The 21,437-nt window shown below is 40.0% G+C and overlaps 1 protein-coding gene across 1 annotated transcript; it reads left to right on the top strand.

The window, feature by feature from the left end:
* The first annotated feature begins 15,679 nt into the window (after positions 1–15,679).
* LOC111793974 (coiled-coil domain-containing protein 8-like) lies at positions 15,680–16,813 on the top strand. The gene is made up of 2 exons (XM_023676068.1): positions 15,680–16,409; positions 16,475–16,813. Exons 1-2 carry the CDS (start codon positions 15,783–15,785, stop codon positions 16,604–16,606), a joined length of 759 nt encoding a protein of 252 aa, XP_023531836.1. The 5' UTR covers positions 15,680–15,782; the 3' UTR covers positions 16,607–16,813.
* The last annotated feature ends 4,624 nt before the right edge of the window (positions 16,814–21,437 follow it).

Raw genomic sequence — 21,437 nt, forward strand, 5'->3', positions numbered from 1 at the left:
TAGGGGTTAGTGACTGAGAATATTCCATTTGGACTCTTCCGTCCAACAAGATCTAAAGTAAGAGATTCAAGTTATTGTTCTTGATTTATGAAAATCCAATGAATTTGGAAAATCCTTGGTTGAAGATGAAAAGTAAGTGATACATGTCGCTCAATGACTAGAGGAACGCGTCTTGCAACGATTGAAAAATGTGTCAACATCTAATGGGGACGTGTGTCGGGCAGAGGAGGAGCATTGTGTCAACACTAGAAAGTTCAAAGGAAAATTGCACACTTTCAAACTCGAGCGCACACCGTTTAAGTTGAAGGAGCCAGTTGGTGATCGCTATGTGTCATAATACGAGTGGTAGTACCCCTCCGTATGCATGTGGAAGCATATGAGTGAGCGTGAGATTACTATCGGGCTTGTTTTGACTCCATTTGACAGTTTTCCAGCTAGATTTCAATACTAACCTTATTATGACTTGAATTAGGACCTACCAAGTGGAAAATCTAGCTCATGAAGGCATGCACCATTCATATAAATAGCCATTCAAATTTTCTTCAAAAAAAATATTTGTACGCATCGGTAGAACGTACTAGCATACGAGCATATCTTACCATAGGTGATTAGAATATGCATGATTAGAACTCTGGATGGCAATTTGGATAGAAATGCAATGTATGTTATGGAAAATTATGAAATTGCCCCTAAGATGAGAATTTGAGATGTAGGTCGATTTCAATGCTTTCTAATGTGGTGGAATGAAGGATGAGATATTGTTGTAACGACCCAAAATTTTCTACTTAATTTAAGGTCGCTACTGTATCCATATCAAACATTGAATACGGAAATACTTCATTTAAACATAACCTGAAAATAATACGACTTCATAAAACATAACACTTCAGCCTAAAACACTACCATGGACTTGCGTGTTTGAAGACACTTTTAAAAATGACACAATAAAAGACTAAATAAAATAAATAAACGTTTAAATAAAAAATATCCTATTCTAGCCTAAGTCTAAGAAAATAATATGACTACCCTATGCATGTGACATGGTCTTGAGTTGCGATGCCCTCGTGAGCCGTACAGGAATGTCTTGCCTTAACCTAAAATAGAGGTAGCACGTGGCTTGAGTATTTTAAGAAATACTCGTAAGTGACCCACTATTGGGGATTAAATACAATGACGGAACCTATCACATCAGTCCATTTTTCTACGACACTATTCTAATGAGAAGCTTGGATGTGTACCATCTACACACAGCCCATACGTGCGAATATGGGCTCACCAGACGGTTCGCACCCCGCTGGGCCCCTTTTCTTGTAGGGCGAGCCTTCTCTAGTAGCTCAACTTTTGCCAGACGCCATTAGAATTAGTAACCGTCACGACAACATTATGTAAAACATAACGATACTTCGCCTGCCTAATGAATGTACGCGTCCGTATCTTGTGATGGAATAGGGGTATCCCTCAATGCATGAGCACACATAATGCATGAGGTTCCAACATCTTTCCATTTTCATTATCATTTAATACAACCTCGCTAGCGTTCTATACCTATCATATCGGTTTTCATATCAAATCACATATCGTTCATTATTCATATCATATCGTTTCTCATTCTTCAGTTCTCATATCATACATAATACTAATGGGGTTATATTTTATGTCATTTTTCGTGATTTCGTGTCATTCATATCATGTTGTATACACACAATTTATGAGACATAACATAACGGCCCATGCTTTTAACATAACATTTTATCATATACATATCATACTATAACATATTGCATCACAATATATCATATCATAAACATGTCAATTTATCACATATCTTGTACCATAACATAACTCATATCATATGACAACATATATATATATACATATATATATATATCCTTCATTTGCATGTCGTATCATAATTGCTAAAAAAGTTTTCGTGTTGGTGATTCCTAGGTGTATGTAGTGCTTCTTCCCTTCTGCTACCTATTTTGTTTGACTAGTGGAGTAGGGTTGACTTAATCCATAGGTTCTTTCGCTCGATACTAGACCACTTACCTGATTAGCTTAGGCTGATGTCACAAAGTTATCCTTAATGAAAGTTCGACTCCGCCCATTGAAATCCAAGTCAGTCTATGTGAGCCCATAACATCAGTTTCAAGTTCGAACTTCTACAAAATTATTTATCTAATTTACATGGGTTCATTGCTAAAAGTCTTGAAATTTTATATATCTATAATTATATTTTTATTAAATATCTTATTTTCCATAATTAGTGTTCTATAGATAGAGTTATTTCAAGTGTAACGACCCGAAATTTTCTACTTAATTTAAGGTCACTACTGTATACGTACCATAAATATTAAATGCAGAAGACTTCATTTAAATTCATAAAACATAACCTTTATTTTAAAACACAGCTAGAGGGCGACGCGTGTGCAGCGGTCTCGGGTCGAGGCGCGAGTTGTCGGGTTGAGCGCGCGGGTTTTCGGTTGCAGTCGCGGGTCTGGGTTGACCGTGAGTGATGGATCGGGCCTGGACTGAGAGGAAACGTTTGCAGGTGGGCTGGGCTATGAGCGTCGGGTATTGGATTGGGCTTGCGGGTCTAGGGTCGGCTGGGTTTTTGGTCTCGGGTCACGGCTGATGGGTTAGGCCGTAATTGGGCTTTCTGGTTTGGGCTGAGGCGACTGGGCCGCGGGGGTTTCGTCGGCCGAGGTTTGGACTGGAGTGGGTTGGACTCGGTTCGGGTCGCGGGAGTCCGGCCCTCGGGTCGAACTTCGTCTTCTTCGCCCGATGACACGAAATTTTTTGGCGACCTCTCTCTATCCTCGGTAACGTCGTTTCAACGTCCTTTTTTCTTCCTTTTCCTCCGTTTCCGTGTCTCCTCCTCCCCTTAATCCCGTTTATGGTGTTTGTTTGGTTTGTAAAGGCCTCACACTCTCAGATTTGAGAGGGTTCGGAAATCCGACGTTCTGTCTCCCTTACCCGACGGTGTACAACGTGTAGGAATCGTCTAAATCTACCCTTGGTGTGTAAAAGTCTCTAGGATTATTTTCATTGCGTAAATCGGAGGTTTCGACGTCGATTTCGTAGGGTTTGGCTTTGTCGAAGCTTCGTCGGATGTTCTCACTGTCTTCCTCCTTTCCTCACTATTTTTCTTCTCTGCAGGTATCTTGGAGGTGACTGAAGGTCGAGTTTGGTTTCTGTTGTGACCTCGACGTCGGGCGCTCTTTGTGTGTCGTGGTCCTGCCGACGACCATTTTTTTTTATCTGATTCGTTACATTATCTACCCCTAAAAAGAATTTTCATCCTCGAAAGTCTCAAACTCCTAGATCAATTCGGGATATTTTTCTTTTATTTCCTCCCGTTCCCACGTCGCTTCTTTGATTTGGTGGTTTCGCCACAATACCTTGATGAAACCTATATTTCTATTACGTAAGGCTTTCACTTCTCGGGCTAGGATTTTAATCGGTTTCTCCTGATAACTTAAGTTTTTCTCGATCTCGAGGGGTTTGTAGTCTATCACGTGCGTAGGGTCTGTAATATATTTCCTTAACATGGACACATGAAATACATCGTGTACGCTCAAGAGTGAAGGTGGTAAGGCTAGTTTGTATACTACTGAACCTATTCTTTCTATAATTTCGAACGGTTCGATAAAGCGGGGGCTTAACTTCTCCTTACATCCGAATCTTAGAACGCCTTTCATAGGAGCTACTTTTAGGAACACTAGGTCTCCCTCTTCGAACTCTAAGTTCCTATGCCTAACGTCGGCGTAGCTCTTTTGCCTACTTTGTGCGGTGCGCATCCTTGCTCTAATTTTCTATACCGCCTTGTTGGTGATGCAGACCAGCTCGGGTCCTACCAGTTCTCGTTCTCCTACTTCGTCCCAGCACAATGGTGATCTACACTGTTTTCCATATAACGCTTTAAACGGTGCCATCCCGATGGTTGCTTTTGTACGAAAATTCCATTAATTGTAGTTTAGTGTCCCAACTCCCTGTGAAATCCATAACACATGCCCGAAGCATGTCTTCCAGAATTTGGTTTAATCGTTCCGTTTGACCATCAATTTGTGGGTGGAAGGCAGTGCTAAAGTCGAGGAGGGCACCCAATGCTTTTTGAAGTCTGCGCCAAAAGGCCGACGTAAAACGCGGGTCTCGATCCGACACTATAGATACCGGGACTCCATGCAACCTCACAATTTCTTTCACATACAGTTGAGCCTAGTTGTCTACTGTATATGTTGCCTTACCCGGTAGGAAGTGTGTCGACTTTGTCAAACGACCGACAATTACCCAAATTACCGTATGACTCTTTAGCGTCTTGGGTAGGCCTACTATGAAATCCATTGCAATATTTTCCCATTTCCATTCCGGTATACTTAGAGATTGTAGTAGTCCGGCGATTTTCTGCCTAGGGGCTTTTATCTGTTGGCATACCAGGCATTTACTCACGTGTTTCGTGATATTCTTTTTCATACTTCGCCGCGAGAAGTGTTGTTTCAGGTCTTGATACATCTTTGTTCCACCTGGATGTATCGAGAAGGGTGAGTTGTGTGCTTCAGTTAAGATTTCGTTCTTTATTTTCTTAACCGGTGGGACACATAAATGTCCTTGACACAATAGTCCATCATCTGTTGACTTGGAAAAACCGTCCACTGGGCCTAGTTTCAACTGGTTTAGGATTTTGTTTAGACTTGGATCCTCACGTTGTGAGTCTATGATCCTCTGTCTGAGCGTGAGACGCACTGTCAGTCGGGCTATTTGGGCTACAACCTCCTTGGTTACTACCGCTATGTCAGCTCGTTCAAAATCAGCTCGCACTCGTGGCTCCTTTGTGATGAGGGCCAACGAGTGTGTTGTTGTTCGACTTAGTGCGTCAGTGACTATGTTTGCTTTTCCAGGGTGGTACTGGATATCTATGTCGTAATGTTTTACCAGCTCTAGCTATCTACATTGTTTCATGTTCAATTCTTTTTGTGTGAAAAAGTATTTTAGGCTTTTATGGTCCATGTAAATTTGGGTCTTTTCACCATACAGGTAGTGTCGCCAAATTTTTAACGCGAACACCATTGCTGCCAACTCCAAATCATGTGTAGGATAGTTTTTCTCATAATTCTTTAATTGACTTGACGCATACACAACAACCTTGCCATGTTGCATTAGTACACAACCCAACCGCTTTTTGGATGCATCACTGTAAATCACGTATCCCGCAGAGCTTTCTGGAACCGTGAGCACTAGGGCGTGATGGTGTTAATATAACACATGCGGAAGCAATTTGGATGTTAGGCACTTTTAGAAGATCAATTATAGTAAATAACTAGCATGTTCATAAGTATTAAAACTTAATGAGTTTGAATACTAACCTTTTGTAGTTCAAACTCCTTTTTCCTCACGAACCGGTTTCGAACCATCATTGGTGTCTTCTCCACTATCCTCTAGCCTTAGAACGGGATTATCNATCATGATCACTCTATTTAAAGAGTCAAGTTTGCATGTTCATGCAAACTTGAGATCACCAAATTTTGACACTTAAAATTCCACTCAAATGTTTGGGATTATGTGGCAAGCATGCATGTTTGAGTTAACTCGTGGGGTTTATTTGTNGGACGCCCCCACTCACATGTCTCCACATGTACAATTTAGTGATCACATTGTTTATATCATATACAAAAGTGGGCCGCATCCATAGTGTCCCCAGACTAAGGTACTCAGCCTTATCCTTATACTATAGATCATTTTGACTATATACTTGAACTTGATCCACTCTTATGTCTTTACATATAGTTCAAGTAATCATACTATAGCCAGAGTGTTCTTAGTTTATTGGATTTAGATTAATGATCGTAAAGTTCACTTTATTCAATAACAATCTTTACTGAATATACAACAATAATAACTTTATTGAAAATAGAATATGTTTTTGTTTACAAACTATGAGTTTTAAGACAGAAAACCCAACAGGGCGGACACTAGTCTTTGTTTTAGTTCTTGAAAGCTGGCCTCACAAGTATCGTTCCATACAAAAGGTACGCCTTTTTTTGTCAATTGAGTGAGAGGCGAGGCTATTCTAGCAAAGTCTTGGACAAACCTTTGATAGTAACCCGCCAATCCCAAGAAACTTCGTATCTCGGTGACCGTAGTTGGGCGTTTCCATTTCGTGACGGCTTCTATCTTGGTGGGATCTACTAAAATTTCGTCCTTAGACACTACGTGTCCCAAGAACGAAACCTGTCGTAGCCAAAATTCGCACTTGGAGAATTTGACATACAACTTGTTCTCCTTTAAGATAGTTAGGGCTTTGCGGAGGTGCTCTTGGTGTTCTAGGTCCGTTTTCGGTTATATCAGGATGTCGTCTATGAACACGATCACAAACGAGTCTAAGCACTCCTTAAATACTCGGTTCATTAATTCCATGAACACCGCTGGGGCGTTGGGGAGGCCAAAGGACATTACCACAAACTCATAGTGGCCATATCTGGTTTGAAAGGCTGTTTTCGGTATATCTTCATTTTTAATCTTAATTTGATGGTATCCTGATCGAAGGTCTATTTTGGAAAATACTGTTGCCTCTCAAAGTAGGTCAAATAGGTCCTCGATGCGGGGTAATGGGTATTTGTTCTTTACCGTCCTCTTGTTTAATTCTTTATAGTCAATGCATAGAGCATCTTTCTTTTTGACAAACAGCATTGGCGCACCCCAACGGGATACGCTAGGTCGAATGAAGCATTTATCTAATAGGTCTTGTATTTGTGACTTAAGTTCTATTAGTTGTGCTGGGGCCATGCGGTATGGGGCTTTAAAGATGGGTCTCGTTCCTGGTTCCAGTTCTATTCCAAAGTCTACCGCTCGCGATGGAGGGATTCCCGGGAGGTCCTCCAGGAAGACATCTGTGAATTCGTTTACTATAGGTACCGTATCTAATGGTTTCTCCTTTCCTTTTGTGTTTACTGCACAAGCTAAAATCGTCCACCCCAAAAATAATAATGGGTACAATTAACTTTTATGGTCTTAACTCAATTTTTTTTTCTTACTGATACTTTAATTTCATCTTTACATACTTCAAAGTTAAAAAATTTTCTTTCAAACACTACCAGCCTTAATATCTATAGCATACTATAAGATATTGTTATTTATCAAGCTTCCTGGGTCATTTTCATTTCATTTTAAATTACTTACACGTCAGTATATGTTGGTGCATTCCTTTTCATATCTATGATCATCACACTAAGTAATTTATCTATGTTTGAGACGTCTAACTGAAGCATATGACATTCCTTAGCAAAATCATCTTCACGCATACACTAACATTTAGTAGATCACTAAAACTATAGCTACTCATTCCAAATAACAACCTCAGTAAATCAAAACATTATCAATAAAACAATTTACATTCACATCCCATGCAAGGTAAAACATAACAACATATTCTACATTATAATAAATATTGAATTAAGCTAACAATAATGCAGTCAATTATGATACAAAAAATTCAATTATGAGTTATATTTTATAATGACTCGGCAATAGCAACATACTCAATCAACATTTTATTTTCTTATCTTATGCAAGTCATACCTGACGGAGACAGGGCATGGATGGTGGGACCATGGAACATGCCAAGCCTACAAGATCTGTAACCTAGATTTCTAGTACCAATTGTAAGGATCCTAAATTTTACCTATTTAGTCTAAGGTCATTACATATCTTGAAATGCGGAATTTAAATTAAATGGGCTCTTATCATAAATGCGACTTACATTGGCCTTTTATTACCTCGTGAAGAACGAATACAAGGGAAAGAAAGGGAAAAGAACAACACTGAAACAACTGTCTTATACTACCCTATGATTTATTATGCGATTACAATTCAACCTATTCTAACCTATACTAATGATGCAAATGGGAATTCAACCTAAACTAACCTATGCTTTGAATGCAAACGAAATTCAACCTATACTACGAAATGGAAAACAACTATTCTATGCATGTGCCACAGTCCCGGGATGTGCGATGCTGCTGTCGATCTCACATGGGTGCCTTGCCTTTATCTGAAAAATATAGTAGCACGAGGCTTGAGTATTTCTAGAATACTCAGTAAGTGACCCCTTATCGAGGTTATGCAACAATCACATGCAATGAGATGATGAGACCTATCTTTCAATCTGTCTTCCTACGGTGCTGATTGTAATGTCCCACATTGGTTGGGGAGGAGAACAAACCACCATTTATAAGGGTGTGGAAACCTTCCCCTAGTAGACGCGCTTTAAAGCCTTGAGGGGAAGCCCGAAAAGGAAAGTCCAAAGAGGACAATATCTACTAGTGATGGATCTGGGGCGTTACAAATGGTATCAGAGCCAGACACCAGATGATGTGCCAGCCTTCTCGCTGTTCCCCAAAGGGGGGTAGACACGAGGTGGTGTGCCTAAGGACGCTAGCCTCAAAGGGAGGTGGATTTGGGGGCGGTCCCACATCGATTGGAGGAAGGAAAGAGTGCCAGCAAAGACGCTGGGCCCCGAAGGGGGGTGGATTGTGATGTCCGAAGGGGAACTCAAGTCCTATATTCATTTTTTGCATGGTTTTGTGGTTTCGTCAGACCTTATGTGAGATTTGTCTTCACCAACCGAACATCACTAGTGTAGAATCCAAGCTTGTTCACCCGTACATGCCACCTACACATGCATATTCAATCATCTGCGAGACAACCAACTTGCCTCTACACTAGGCAAGTCATTCAACTCAACCTTGCCTTTAGTCGGGCCAAGGTATCCCATGTACAATGTCGTATCCAACATTATCTTGGTACTATATTAACATGGCTCATATATCTTGATGTCATCCCACGTCACAGGGTGTCGTCGACCATCGCAACTCACTCGATCATGTTATCGAGAATAGGCCCATTTATCGCATAACATCAGAACATCTCGAACATCCATCCATCCGGATTTTATCAAAGCATTGACCCTCCTGTGCCCAAGCCATGTCATTTATGGACTCCGTACCCAATAGCGAGTGCATAATCCAACTTCTGACACATGGGCTGGGGTGCAATACCGGGACACCCATGTCACTCATCTCGGAACGCTTTCCCTTAGTGTGACACACGCATGTGCCACATGGTAGCTCGTTTAGGGAAAGTTGACATCATGCCTCCCTATAGCATTTTGAGACATTTTCAATCATTCTCGAGTATAAGTCATTTTGATGAGCGTACATACGGCCCCGTGCATAGTACGTCGAGTATACGATTGACATCAAATTTGGTGAGTGTTCAACTTTCATGTGATGGACTTAATTCCAAAGTCACATGTCAAAATTCATATCGAAACCCCTACTTTTGAGGTTATAGGGGTCCCTACCCAGCTCTCTTCAAGCTTGTCTTCGACACTCGTGTCACCTCATTCTCTCGAATCTTGTGTACGCCTCAACTTATCTTGAATGCACACTCTTGGTATGTTGGATGATGCACCGTCCTCTTCTGTAGCATCATGAAACTTCTCCATCTTGACTCTCACATAGTCGAATGAGCGCCACTTGAAGATCGCCTCTTGTCTATCTTGCGTATGAGAGTCATAACCTACATTTTCTAAGTGAGGTGTAACACAACTCACCATTTGTGTTCGCTAGAAAAGGTGTTGTCTGCCAATTTGTTTCTTGGTAAAGGTGACACGAAGTTCTAATTCTACCCCAATCAAAGGCTAACTTTTCAGTTAATAGGTTCGATATCTTCTTTCAATCTCGGAGCTTGATTAGGGGTATTTATATGAATCCATAATTCATCCAACCGAAATTATCAATAAAGGTTAAGTTGGATTAGATTTCTTTTCGATTTGGATTGGGTTAAATTTTTGTAAAATAAAAATTCGGTTCCGTTTGTGAGTTGACATATTTTTTATCGGGTCCACCCGACCACCTTTAAAATGGGGTTACAACATAACCTAACCCTATCCTACTCTTAAAAAATGTGTTAAGAATTTTCAAGGTTCGTATCAAATATTAGTAATACATCGTTAATAATTGAAATTTTAGTTATTAATATAACATAGATTGTAGATAAATATGAATTTTTAAATAATTAAGAAAAAAAACTCAACAACTCAACAACCTAACCCAACTCAATTTGAAAATAGAGGGGTTGAGTTGAGTTGTAAACTCTATTCGAGTTGCTTGTGTCATCAACCCAACCAACCCAACACTTCAGGTTGGTCAAAAAGATTTTTTCATCATACTTGTATCGACTCTACGTAAGGCAGATTTTGATTTTTTTGGGGTGATAGTGCAAAAGTTAACGGATAAGTCACCCTTACTGCCACTCGACAGAACCGTACATGAGATTTTCACCTCATACAGCTCCTCATTCAATTCTTTCGGTGTCATTGAGTCATTTTCCTCGTTTGAGAATCTCCTCCCCTCCTCTATTTCGTCCCGAAGAGTGATCAGGACCAATTCAGTCGGACAAAAAATTTAAATGGCAAGAATTTAAATTATTCAATTCTTGGATATACTAACTTTAAGTTAAAATGGTTATGTTATACTTGGAAGATTTCTGAGGTATTATGTCCTAGATTTCATGTAACGACCCGAAAAATAATAATAATAATAATAATAATAATAATAATAATAATAATAATAATAATAATAATAATAATAATAATAATAATAATAATAATAATAATAATAATAATAATAATAATAATAATAATAATAATAATAATAATAATAATAATAATAATAATAATAATAATAATAATAATAATAATAATAATAATAATAATAATAATAATAATAATAATAATAATAATAATAATAATAATAATAATAATAATAATAATAATAATAATAATAATAATAATAATAATAATAATAATAATAATAATAATAATAATAATAATAATAATAATAATAATAATAATAATAATAATAATAATAATAATAATAATAATAATAATAATAATAATAATAATAATAATAATAATAATAATAAGTAAATTATTAAATAATTAAAATAATAAGTTTCCCTCAACTACTCTCCACTCACCCCTCTTCCTTTCCCAAACTATCTCTCCTCAACCACCTCATCAGTCAAAATCTCAATCCAGAATACAGGATGCATCGACTATCTCTCCTCAACCAACTCACAAATCTAGAATACAGGATGCATTAGGTGGTTCTACAAAAAAAAAAAAAAAAAAAAAAAAAGAAAGAAAAAAAATACTAACAACCACATTTACAAGGAGAGCTGGAGATTTAATTTTTGGAGGTTGAAATTTTGGTTTGTTATTACCGTAAGTCATATGTCAGATCTCATTTTCATTTATCTTATAAGAAATAGTAAGAAAAGGAGACCTGGAGATTTAATTTTTGGAGATTGAGATTTTTGTTTGTTATTACGGTAAGTCATATGTCAGATCTCATTTTCATTTATCTTATAGAAAGAGTAAGAATCAGATTTCCTTCTAATTATTTCTTTTGTTTGCTTATCCAGTCATTTAGATTTTTGGTTATGATGTTAGGTTATAGAAAATAACCAGAATAAATGAGGCAAATATTTGTCAACAGAATAAAAAAAATACATAATAGATAAAAAAAAAAGGGGAAGATAGGAAGTAAATACAGAACAGATAGAAAAAGAGAAGAATCTGTACCAAAAAAATTAACAGGTAAATAAGAAAGGAAGGATGGAAAGAAGAAAGGAAAAATTCGGAATGAAAATTTATGTGTGATATTTGTGAATTTTAAAGGTTAACAAAATTAAATGAAAAAAAAATACCCATAAGAGAAAAAATTTGGAAGGAAGAATTAATTAGAATACCAAAAAAAAAAAATAAATACAAAGAGAAAAAAAAAAGAAGAAAGGAAATACATAAAAGAAAAAAAAAAATAAATAAAGAGAGAAAAAAGAAAGAGAGGAGGAAATACAGAAAGGAGGAGAGAAAAATAAAAGGGAAGAGTTGGGAGTAAGAATAGATCGAAATTGACCAATAATATGATTAAGTAAGAATTAATTAAAAATTGGTCAATAATATGTCTTTCAACATTGACCAATAATATGATTAAGTAAGAATCAATTAAAAATTGGTCAAGAATATGTCTATCAACAAAAAAAATTGAGAGAAAAAGTAAGTACACAAAAAATATTAGAAGACAAGAAAGTAGTCACTCGAGATAAAAAATAGAAAATGAAATCTTATTGTAAATAGAATATGTATATATATTTAGATGTATATTATAACGTTCCAAGACTTTATCCATGCAAAGTCTTTAATGCTCGCATGAAGTTTAGCACATGAACCATTATAAGAGTTAGAGAATTGAACATGAAATTGATGTCATGGATTCTTATAGGTTGGCTTGGATACAAAGGAAAAAATCAAACTTTCGTTAAGGGTAAATTGGTGACACCCGTATAAGCTAATCAGGTAAGTGACCTTACTATAGGATAGGCTAAAATTTGTATGAGTTACGATGATGTATGAAGTATGTCATACGATGCAGTATATGAGTTATGATGATGTATGACTTATGATGATGTGTGGGTTACGATACTTGATGATGTGCTCAGTATATATATATATTTTGATGAATGTCGTACTTGATATGTTTGATGCACTTTGTGGCAATATGATGAATATGATGATTGCGTGACGTTTACCTTAATATGATGATGTTTTCCATATTGAGCATGCTATATGATGATGAGTGCCATATTGCATCATGTCGTTAGATCGACATAGGACACAACCCTAAGAGCGTGAAAATGATATTAATATAAATATCCACGAGTATGTGTTACCTAGAGTAACAAAGAGATGAGACTAGAGGGTTGTGTCAGAAGAGACATTACGATGGATTTAGAGGGACCTCATGCATATTGTATGTTCACAAGCATAGGGCTACTTCCCTTAGAGATGATGAGTGTGGACGCGCACCGTATGATGAGCGCGTATGCGGACAGGTGCGAAAGCACACATATGAGGGTGTTCATGAGGTGCATGACACTATGGGGTTCGGCTGACCTCTGGACGTCGCAACAGATTAGCTTGACCAGAGGGTCCAGGGGGTGTATGAGCGCCCTGGGGATTCACACTTGCACGTGTGAGTCGTGTGTAGGGAAGTACTACACATCCAATTTGTCCGAGACTGGAGGCCACCCCTAAGATGATTAGAGATAGGTCCCTAAATCATGATTTCATGTGTTTGCATTTACATGGCTCCTATAGTGGGGCCACTTACTGAGTATTCTTTGAAATACTCAGGGGGTCACATCATTTTTCAGGTAAAGGCAAGGCGCACTTGTACGGAGGACGGCGGCATCGCGAGCAGAGACTGAGGCACGTGCATAGGGTAGATTTATATTTAAATTTCTAGTCTTAAGTTAGAATGGGTTGTTTTGCATTTATTGTTTTAAATTATTTTGTATTTGTTTTTATTTTCTCTAAATTTCAGTATTTCATATTTAAACACGTAAGACCATGGCTCTGTTTTCCAAAGAAGAAGTTGTTTTAAACGTTTTTTTGAAGTTTACGTTATCAATTATGTTCATGTAAGAGTTATATTTCCGCATTATAGATAAGCATGAGACGTTAGTAGTGACTCTGAGTATGTGAAAATTTAGGGTCGTTATATTTCAAATTTAAATTGGACACTTGATGACCTCAGATTCTCGTGCATCTCCGTGCAATATAGTCACGTTATCTATTAGTCTTAAAGTGCTTCTAAAAGTAAAGATTATCCATACAATTCAACATGAAATAAATATCCATTCTTTTAAGTAATTTTTTACTATCATATGTTTAAGATTTCTTTTATTTGAATATAATCTCGTGATTGAACCAAGAGACTTCAATCATAAAATATACTTCAATGAAGACGTGAAGAAAATATTGTTGAAATTATCAAAAGATATTTTAATTCATGCCACATTAAAGAAAAAGAAGTTTCATGTTATAAACTTTGAATGGATTACAATTTAGAATAATTTAGTTATTGTATTTCATTAATGTATTTTAAGACTTTTTATTTACTTTAGGTTACAATTACATAATGATTAATTATGATCATTTAAGCAGGAATGTTACAGATATTGGAATGCCTTTAGTTTCATTTTTAGATTATATAGAACCATGTATGTTGTATTAGGTAGACTGAGAAAATATAGTAAAAGAAACATTTGTGCTCTTCTTTAGACTAAGTTTCTTTACAATTCTATATATTTTTAGATCAATCATGCTTATGGAATGATTCGAATCTCAAACAAGTGTTCTTGCGTTGAGATATTTGATCAACAAGAATCATTCAAGCTAGACATGATCGATCTTGCTTGTGGAGTGATTCGAATCTCGGACAAGTGTTCTTGCCTTGAGATATCCGATCAACAAGGTAATCCGAATCTTATTCCCCTTGTAGTAATTCCTTATCTTATCTCGATTCATTTATATACCTATTATTCAAACATAATATATTTATACTCATACGGTAAATACTTGATCTCAATGACATTGTAGCACTCAATGACATTGTAGCACTGAATCGAACATAATAACAAACTCGCTCAAAAGATATATACCTACAATATGAAAAATATCTAAATATGTCCACCGATAAAAAACAAACACAAGTTGTCCTTCGTCGCGTCATTATTCGTCGAATCCTAAATTTCAAGGAAGCTTTGGAGGGAACCGGTCGAAATCATTGTACTACGGTTACAAAAAATCTCCAATTTTTTTTTTATATAATTATTTTCTTAATTTATATATATATATATAATTATTTCGAAATCATTGTACTGGGGAACCCAATCGCGTCAATGTATTTTGTTCGAATTCGGACTATCCAACATAAAACATAAAGATTAGGTTGAGCTAGACTTTTTTTGATTTGGGTTAAGTTAATTTTTTTGAAAAATCGAAAATTCAAGTTGGTTAATGAGTCACGTCAACTCAACCAACTCAAAATTAGGGTTTCAACTAAACCCAATCTCAATTCTATTTCGAAGATTATTATGACTATTAAGAATATTTGACTTTTATAATAGATGATAGTAATGCATTATAACTTCAGCGAATTCAGTAGCCCAGGCTGCAACAAAAAATGGCTCGGAGGATGTTAACAAATTGGTCTACTACCGAAACGAGACTTCATAAGTTTAGGGACTTGAGAACGGAACAAAAGACAGGGAGACTCAACCGAAAATGGGTGCCGCTATGTTGAAGAGACAATTATCTCACTTGCAAACATATATGGGCAGGATTAAATATATGACGGGGTTACTCGATATTGTAATAATCGTTAATCAACAAGGAGAATATCGTAAATATTTCATATTTGAGTTTTATGAAATTTTAGTTATTAATATAACATGTATTACAGATAAATATGATTTTAAAAAATAGTCTAGAATCCAACCCAACCCAACCCAACTTAAATGGGTTGTGTTGTTGGGTCACCAACTTAACTAACCCGAAATTTACTCAACCCACGTACACTGTCTCTCAAAAATCTAATTAAAAATTAATAATTGAATTTATGGGTGAAAATGAATAGAAGAATGGATCAACTATGCCAATTTATTAGGAGGTGGCATCTCCTAAAAATGCTCTTAATCATCAAACATAATGGGTGTTATGAGTATTTAAAGCTTTGATTAGCTTCTAATCCTTTGCCCACCACACTAATTACAACCTTAATCTCTCATTTATTTTCTTCTTTGATCTTTCTCTCCTCACAAGAGGGAAAGATCTTCATTTCTTGTCATATTTTTCTTCCTCGGTTGTTCTTCCTACCATGGGTGCCTGTGCCACCAAGCCTAAGGCCAAGGTTGATACGGCCGTCATCCCTGCACCCGAGCGTGTTGACGACATGGTGAAGAACACCGAGGAAGTTAAGGTCGTGGAAGACGAGAAGAGGGTCGATGATGTAATTGATGAAAAGAAGAAGGACGACACCGAGAAAGTTGTCGTTGAGGAAGCCAAGCCTCCATCTCTCGACTCCGCCAAGCCTACGTCTCTCGACTCCGCCAAGCCTACGTCTCTCGACTCCGCCAAGCCTCGGTCTCTCGACTCCGCCAAGCCTCGGTCTCTCGACTCCGCCAAGCCTCGGTCTCTCGACTCCGCCAAGCCTCGGTCTCTCGACTCCGCCAAGCCTCGGTCTCTCGACTCCGCCAAGCCTCGGTCTCTCGACTCCGCCAAGCCTCGGTCTCTCGACTCCGCCAAGCCTCGGTCTCTCGACTCCGCCAAGCCTCGGTCTCTCGACTCCGCCAAGCCTCGGTCTCTCGACTCCGCCAAGCCTCGGTCTCTCGACTCCGCCAAGCCTCGGTCTCTCGACTCCGCCAAGCCTCGGTCTCTCGACTCCGCCAAGCCTCGGTCTCTCGACTCCGACAAGCCTCGGTCTCTCGATTCCTTGCTCGTTGAGGTATAATCCTAATTCATATTCAAAGTCATTTCTATTTATTTTCTAATATGCATTGCCTTCTACAGAAGGAAGCTGAAGTTTCGAGCGTGACGAAGGCGGAGGAGCAGCCACCGAAGGGGGCGGCGGCGGTGACGGGGGCGGAAGAAGTGAAGAAGAGTGAAGAGAAAGCAGCGAAGAAGGATGAGAAGAGCGCATGAAGAAATAAAAGGCAAGCGTTATTAGTAACAGCGACAACGAAGTTGTTTTATTGATCGCTTTATTGATCTTAGCTTCTTAGCTATTCATTATTCAATTTGCGTAATGTTTTATGTAATGGTGTGGGGGTCTGGTCTGTGTTTCCTTTATCAAAATATAGTAATTAAAAGTATATTGAAGCCTATTAATTAATAGCATGATATTGTCCACTTTTTTCTTTTGTGTGCTCTTCAAGCCTCCACTTTTCTCTTTTGTGTGCCGCTCCTCGAGCCTTTGAGTGTTGATACTCGCTTGGGGCTGGCTCTAAGGCTCTACCCTGGCTTTTCATTGGTTCCTTCCATCCTGCTCTTTTTTCTCATTTGCTTTGAAACTCATTTACATCGGTTGAAGAGGCAAGAAACCATAGCACAGGTACTAATTTTTCCAAAAGGCCTTATACCAATGAAAGATTTGTCTGTATGTTGGAGCATTCTGTCTGTGTTTTGAATAATAAATAGCTGAATGAGTTACAAATCGAGATGTTCGTCCTTGATCAAGTTACCTCTTGTGTCAATATTGAACTCATAGATAAGTGAGAATATATTGAACTCATAGGTCTCAAGATTCACTCGTTCATTCATTTATTACCTCTTCTATTAACAAGCATTAGGTCATATGTCCGCTTGTGCTTTGGTTCAATCCCAATCCAATTGATATAATATCTTTAAAGTTTTGAAATATAAATTCAAGATTAAAGTTTTGAGATATAAATTCAAGAATCTCCTCTAACATCCCTTGCAATTAGACCACATCCCCTGCAAGATGACTCAATGGTGGAAGAAATTCTTCACCAAATTATGTCTTTCACCAAATTTTGTCATTGGCACGAGGCCTTTTGAGGAATCCATAGCAAAGTCATGTGAACAATATTTATCATACTAGTACGGAGAATCGGTGTTAATGTAGACCTCTTGTTGGCGTCCAATATTTTAAGATTACAAGATTATGTATTTTAGGATTACAAGATTATGTGCGTAGTGTCGCGGTCCTATTTTCTTGACCATGCCGAGTCATTTACGGATACTGTACCGGATAGCGGGTGTATGTAGCAACCTCCAACACGCGGGCTAGGGCGCAATACCGGCACACCCGTGCCGTCCGGTACTGTCCTTCAAAAACCCATTTCAAAGGAAGTCGCCCGAGACACTCGTCTCGGCACGCTCGCCCACACTGTGACACACGTATGTGCCACAGGGTAGCTCACTTAGGCCACAGGGCCCAGGGGTGGTGGAGAGCTAACACCATGGTACCCCCTATAGTACATTTTGAGCCATTTTCATTCTACCAGGAGTAGACATGATTTTCGTGAGGTGTCATACGGTGTCGTGCATTGTCCGTCCAATGTCCGATCGACACCAAACTTGGCGAGCATTCATATTTCATATGGACGGACTTAACTCCCGAACCGCATGACCAAATTCCTTCCGGAACCTCGACTTTTGAGGTTAAGGCCCGGGGCCCTACCCGGCCCTTCAACAAGCCTATCTTGTCCTTCATGTCTATGCTGATGTCTCTGTTATGCTTGTGTCTCAACATGTCTTCAATACCCACTTTGCGTGGTGGTGTGTTGGATGATGCATCGTCCTCCTCGATCGCATCATGGCATTCTTCTACGTTGGCCCGCATATGGCCGGATGGGCGTCTCTTGAGGGACGCCCCTTTGCTTGTCATGGCGTGAGGGTCACAACCTACTCTCTTCATAGTAGGGTTGTGACATTCTCCTCCACTTAACTTAGTCATCGTCCTCGATGACTTACTCGGGTCACAATCATATTGCAGATTGTGACATTCTCCCCTACTTAATCTAGTCATCGTCCTCGATGACTTTCTCGGGCGCGTTCGCCCCACCTATTACAAAATTCTCCCCCACTAAATCTCGGCATCGTCCCGATGACGATCCGACTCTTTGTCTGTTGGCGACTTGACTCGCTGGATTTGGTTGTGCTTCAGAAAAATCTTCTATCGTTGAGCACCTGACGATCTTTTGTCATAATGCTCTCCCTGCTGACGTCTTATGCCAACTTGGGACAAGTTCGAGTGGATGCTTCTGACTTCTCTTTCGTCAGGTGGCACCACGTTCTGACTCTTGACTTGGTCAGTTGTTGGGTGAACTTGTCCTCACTTAGGCTTGTTCCTTTATCTACGGCTATCCCCATTCGGACCTATTTCTGTTGTTCGCCCATCTTGGACTCGGCCACCGAGACTCGCAACGTAGACGTGACTCTTCAGCGTTTGCCATAGTTGTGGGTGAGGCTGACTCTCTTTGCAGACACTCACCAGACAAGTATGGACTTCGGAGGGCACTCTTGCCCTATTTTGGCCAACTTGGCCCCAGTGTGTGTATCCTCTTCGGATCACATAAACTAGTGCACCCCTCGGGGTGGGGCTCGCAAGCCCAGTCGCGACACTCTTTGATCGCGACCACTTCTCCTGTGAACTAGTGCACCCCTCAGGGTGGGGCTCGCAAGCCCAACCGCAACACTCTTTGGTCGCGACCACTTCTCCTGTGAATTGATTCACCCCCTTGGGGTGGGGCTCGCAAGCCCGGACGCAACGCTCTTTGGTTGCGACCACTTCTCCTATTGAGCAAAGTCAACTCTTTGACAGTCTCTTCAGTTGTTGGCGCTAACTTTCGGCCAACTCTTTGTATTTTGTCACATCGTGTGACTACTGTTGTGTGTGAACTTCCAGCTTGTTGCTCACTTCTCGAGCGGATACTGGTCTTGACATCTGTTGGTGGAGTCATCCACCCTAGGCACAAGGTGGTGACTCAAGGAATACACGTGTGCTCGTATGTCCGAGCACCTTTACGGGGTGAGAGACTTATTGATGTTGCTCTCCCCCGCTCGAACTCGGCTGCCTCTCTGCAGCAAGGTCGTCCCCCCATAAGGACTTACATTGTATACGGCTTTTGCACTTGGCCGATGCTTGTCTTTTCTTGACTCTCGGCTTCTCTGCTTGCAACCACTGACACTATTCCTCTAATGTGAATGGTTCTTTGGAACGCACCATCATGGTGCTTTCTATTTCGCTGCCCTGTCTCACTTCGGAACTGCAAGCTCTTGTCAGGTGAGCTTGGTCTTGCTTGACGGGTAGATCTACCCATATTGAGGTGTCGACACACGACACTAATGAATTTCAGGTAGTCTTGGCTTCAACCCCCAACTGATTATAATTCTGACCGGCAACTGTCCTGCCCATTTCGGCACTCTTGACACACTTGCAAGGTCTTCGATCAACTCTTGGGTTCATTTCTCTTGACTGTCTTGCCCGACTAGACGCACAAAGTGTGGCTCTGATACCAAGTGTCACGGTCCTGTTTTCTTAACCGTGCGGCGTCGTGATCTATACACGCTCACGACCAGCCTTAAGGGGAATTAAGCCCCATATATATTTTTCGCCCCGGCTTTGTGGCTTCGTCGGACCTTAGGCGAGGTTTGTCTTCGCCAATCGAACATCGCTTGTGCGGAATCCAAGCTTGTCCAACCACACACGCCGCCTGTGCGTGTATGTCCAATCATCTGCGACACATCCGACTTGCCTCTATGCTAGGCCAACTCGTTCGGCTCGACCTTGCCTCTACTCGGGCCAAGGTCTCTCAATACAACGTCGCATCTCATCTTGCCATCTCGATCCCCATCGACGGGGTCCATATGTCTTGACGCCATCCCGAGTCTCGGGATGTCGTCGGCCATCATAACTCGTTCAGTCGTGCCATCGAGAATGGGCCCGCGTGTCGTTCATCTCATCGGGGCTTCCCGAACATCCATCCATCCGGGTTCTATCGAGGCATAGGCCCTCCCGTGCCCATGCCGAGTCATTTACGGATACCGTACCGGATAGCGGGTGTATGTAGCAACCTCCAACACGCGGGCTAGGGCGCAATACCGGCACACCCGTGCCGTCCGGTACTGTCCTTCAAAAACCCATTTCAAAGGAAGTCGCCCGAGACACTCGTCTCGGCACGCTCGCCCACACTGTGACACACGTATGTGCCACAGGGTAGCTCACTTAGGCCACAGGGCCCAGGGGTGGTGGAGAGCTAACACCATGGTACCCCCTATAGTACATTTTGAGCCATTTTCATTCTACCAGGAGTAGACATGATTTTCGTGAGGTGTCATACGGTGTCGTGCATTGTCCGTCCAATGTCCGATCGACACCAAACTTGGCGAGCATTCATATTTCATATGGACGGACTTAACTCCCGAACCGCATGACCAAATTCCTTCCGGAACCTCGACTTTTGAGGTTAAGGCCCGGGGCCCTACCCGGCCCTTCAACAAGCCTATCTTGTCCTTCATGTCTATGCTGATGTCTCTGTTATGCTTGTGTCTCAACATGTCTTCAATACCCACTTTGCGTGGTGGTGTGTTGGATGATGCATCGTCCTCCTCGATCGCATCATGGCATTCTTCTACGTTGGCCCGCATATGGCCGGATGGGCGTCTCATGAGGGACGCCCCTTTGCTTGTCATGGCGTGAGGGTCACAACCTACTCTCTTCATAGTAGGGTTGTGACACGTAGCTGCTAAATTCTGTTCCCATCCCTAACAAAAGTTATAGCTACACACCTCGTAGCTACTCTTTTCTTTAATGCTCCAAACTAACACTCATGAGCTCCTCATTTCCTACCACAGATATTTGCAATGCAGTAACACTTCTAGCAGAGAATTCTGGGAGTACATGATCAACATTCATGATCAAGTTGATAAAATGCAACAAATATGATTCAGATATATGTATCAACAAGTTTCCTTCCATGCAAAACCATGCAAATTGGACAAAGAGAGA

The sequence above is a fragment of the Cucurbita pepo genome, chromosome LG04, assembly GCF_002806865.2.
Source record: "Cucurbita pepo subsp. pepo cultivar mu-cu-16 chromosome LG04, ASM280686v2, whole genome shotgun sequence".
Classification (NCBI taxonomy): Eukaryota; Viridiplantae; Streptophyta; class Magnoliopsida; order Cucurbitales; family Cucurbitaceae; genus Cucurbita; species Cucurbita pepo.

Coding starts and splice junctions, on each gene's coding strand:
- LOC111793974 (XM_023676068.1), top strand. CDS start 15,783: ATGGGTGCCTGTGCCACCAAGCCTAAGGCCAAGGTTGATACGGCCGTC. Junction 16,410..16,474: donor TCGATTCCTTGCTCGTTGAG/GTATAATCCTAA, acceptor TGCCTTCTACAG/AAGGAAGCTGAAGTTTCGAG.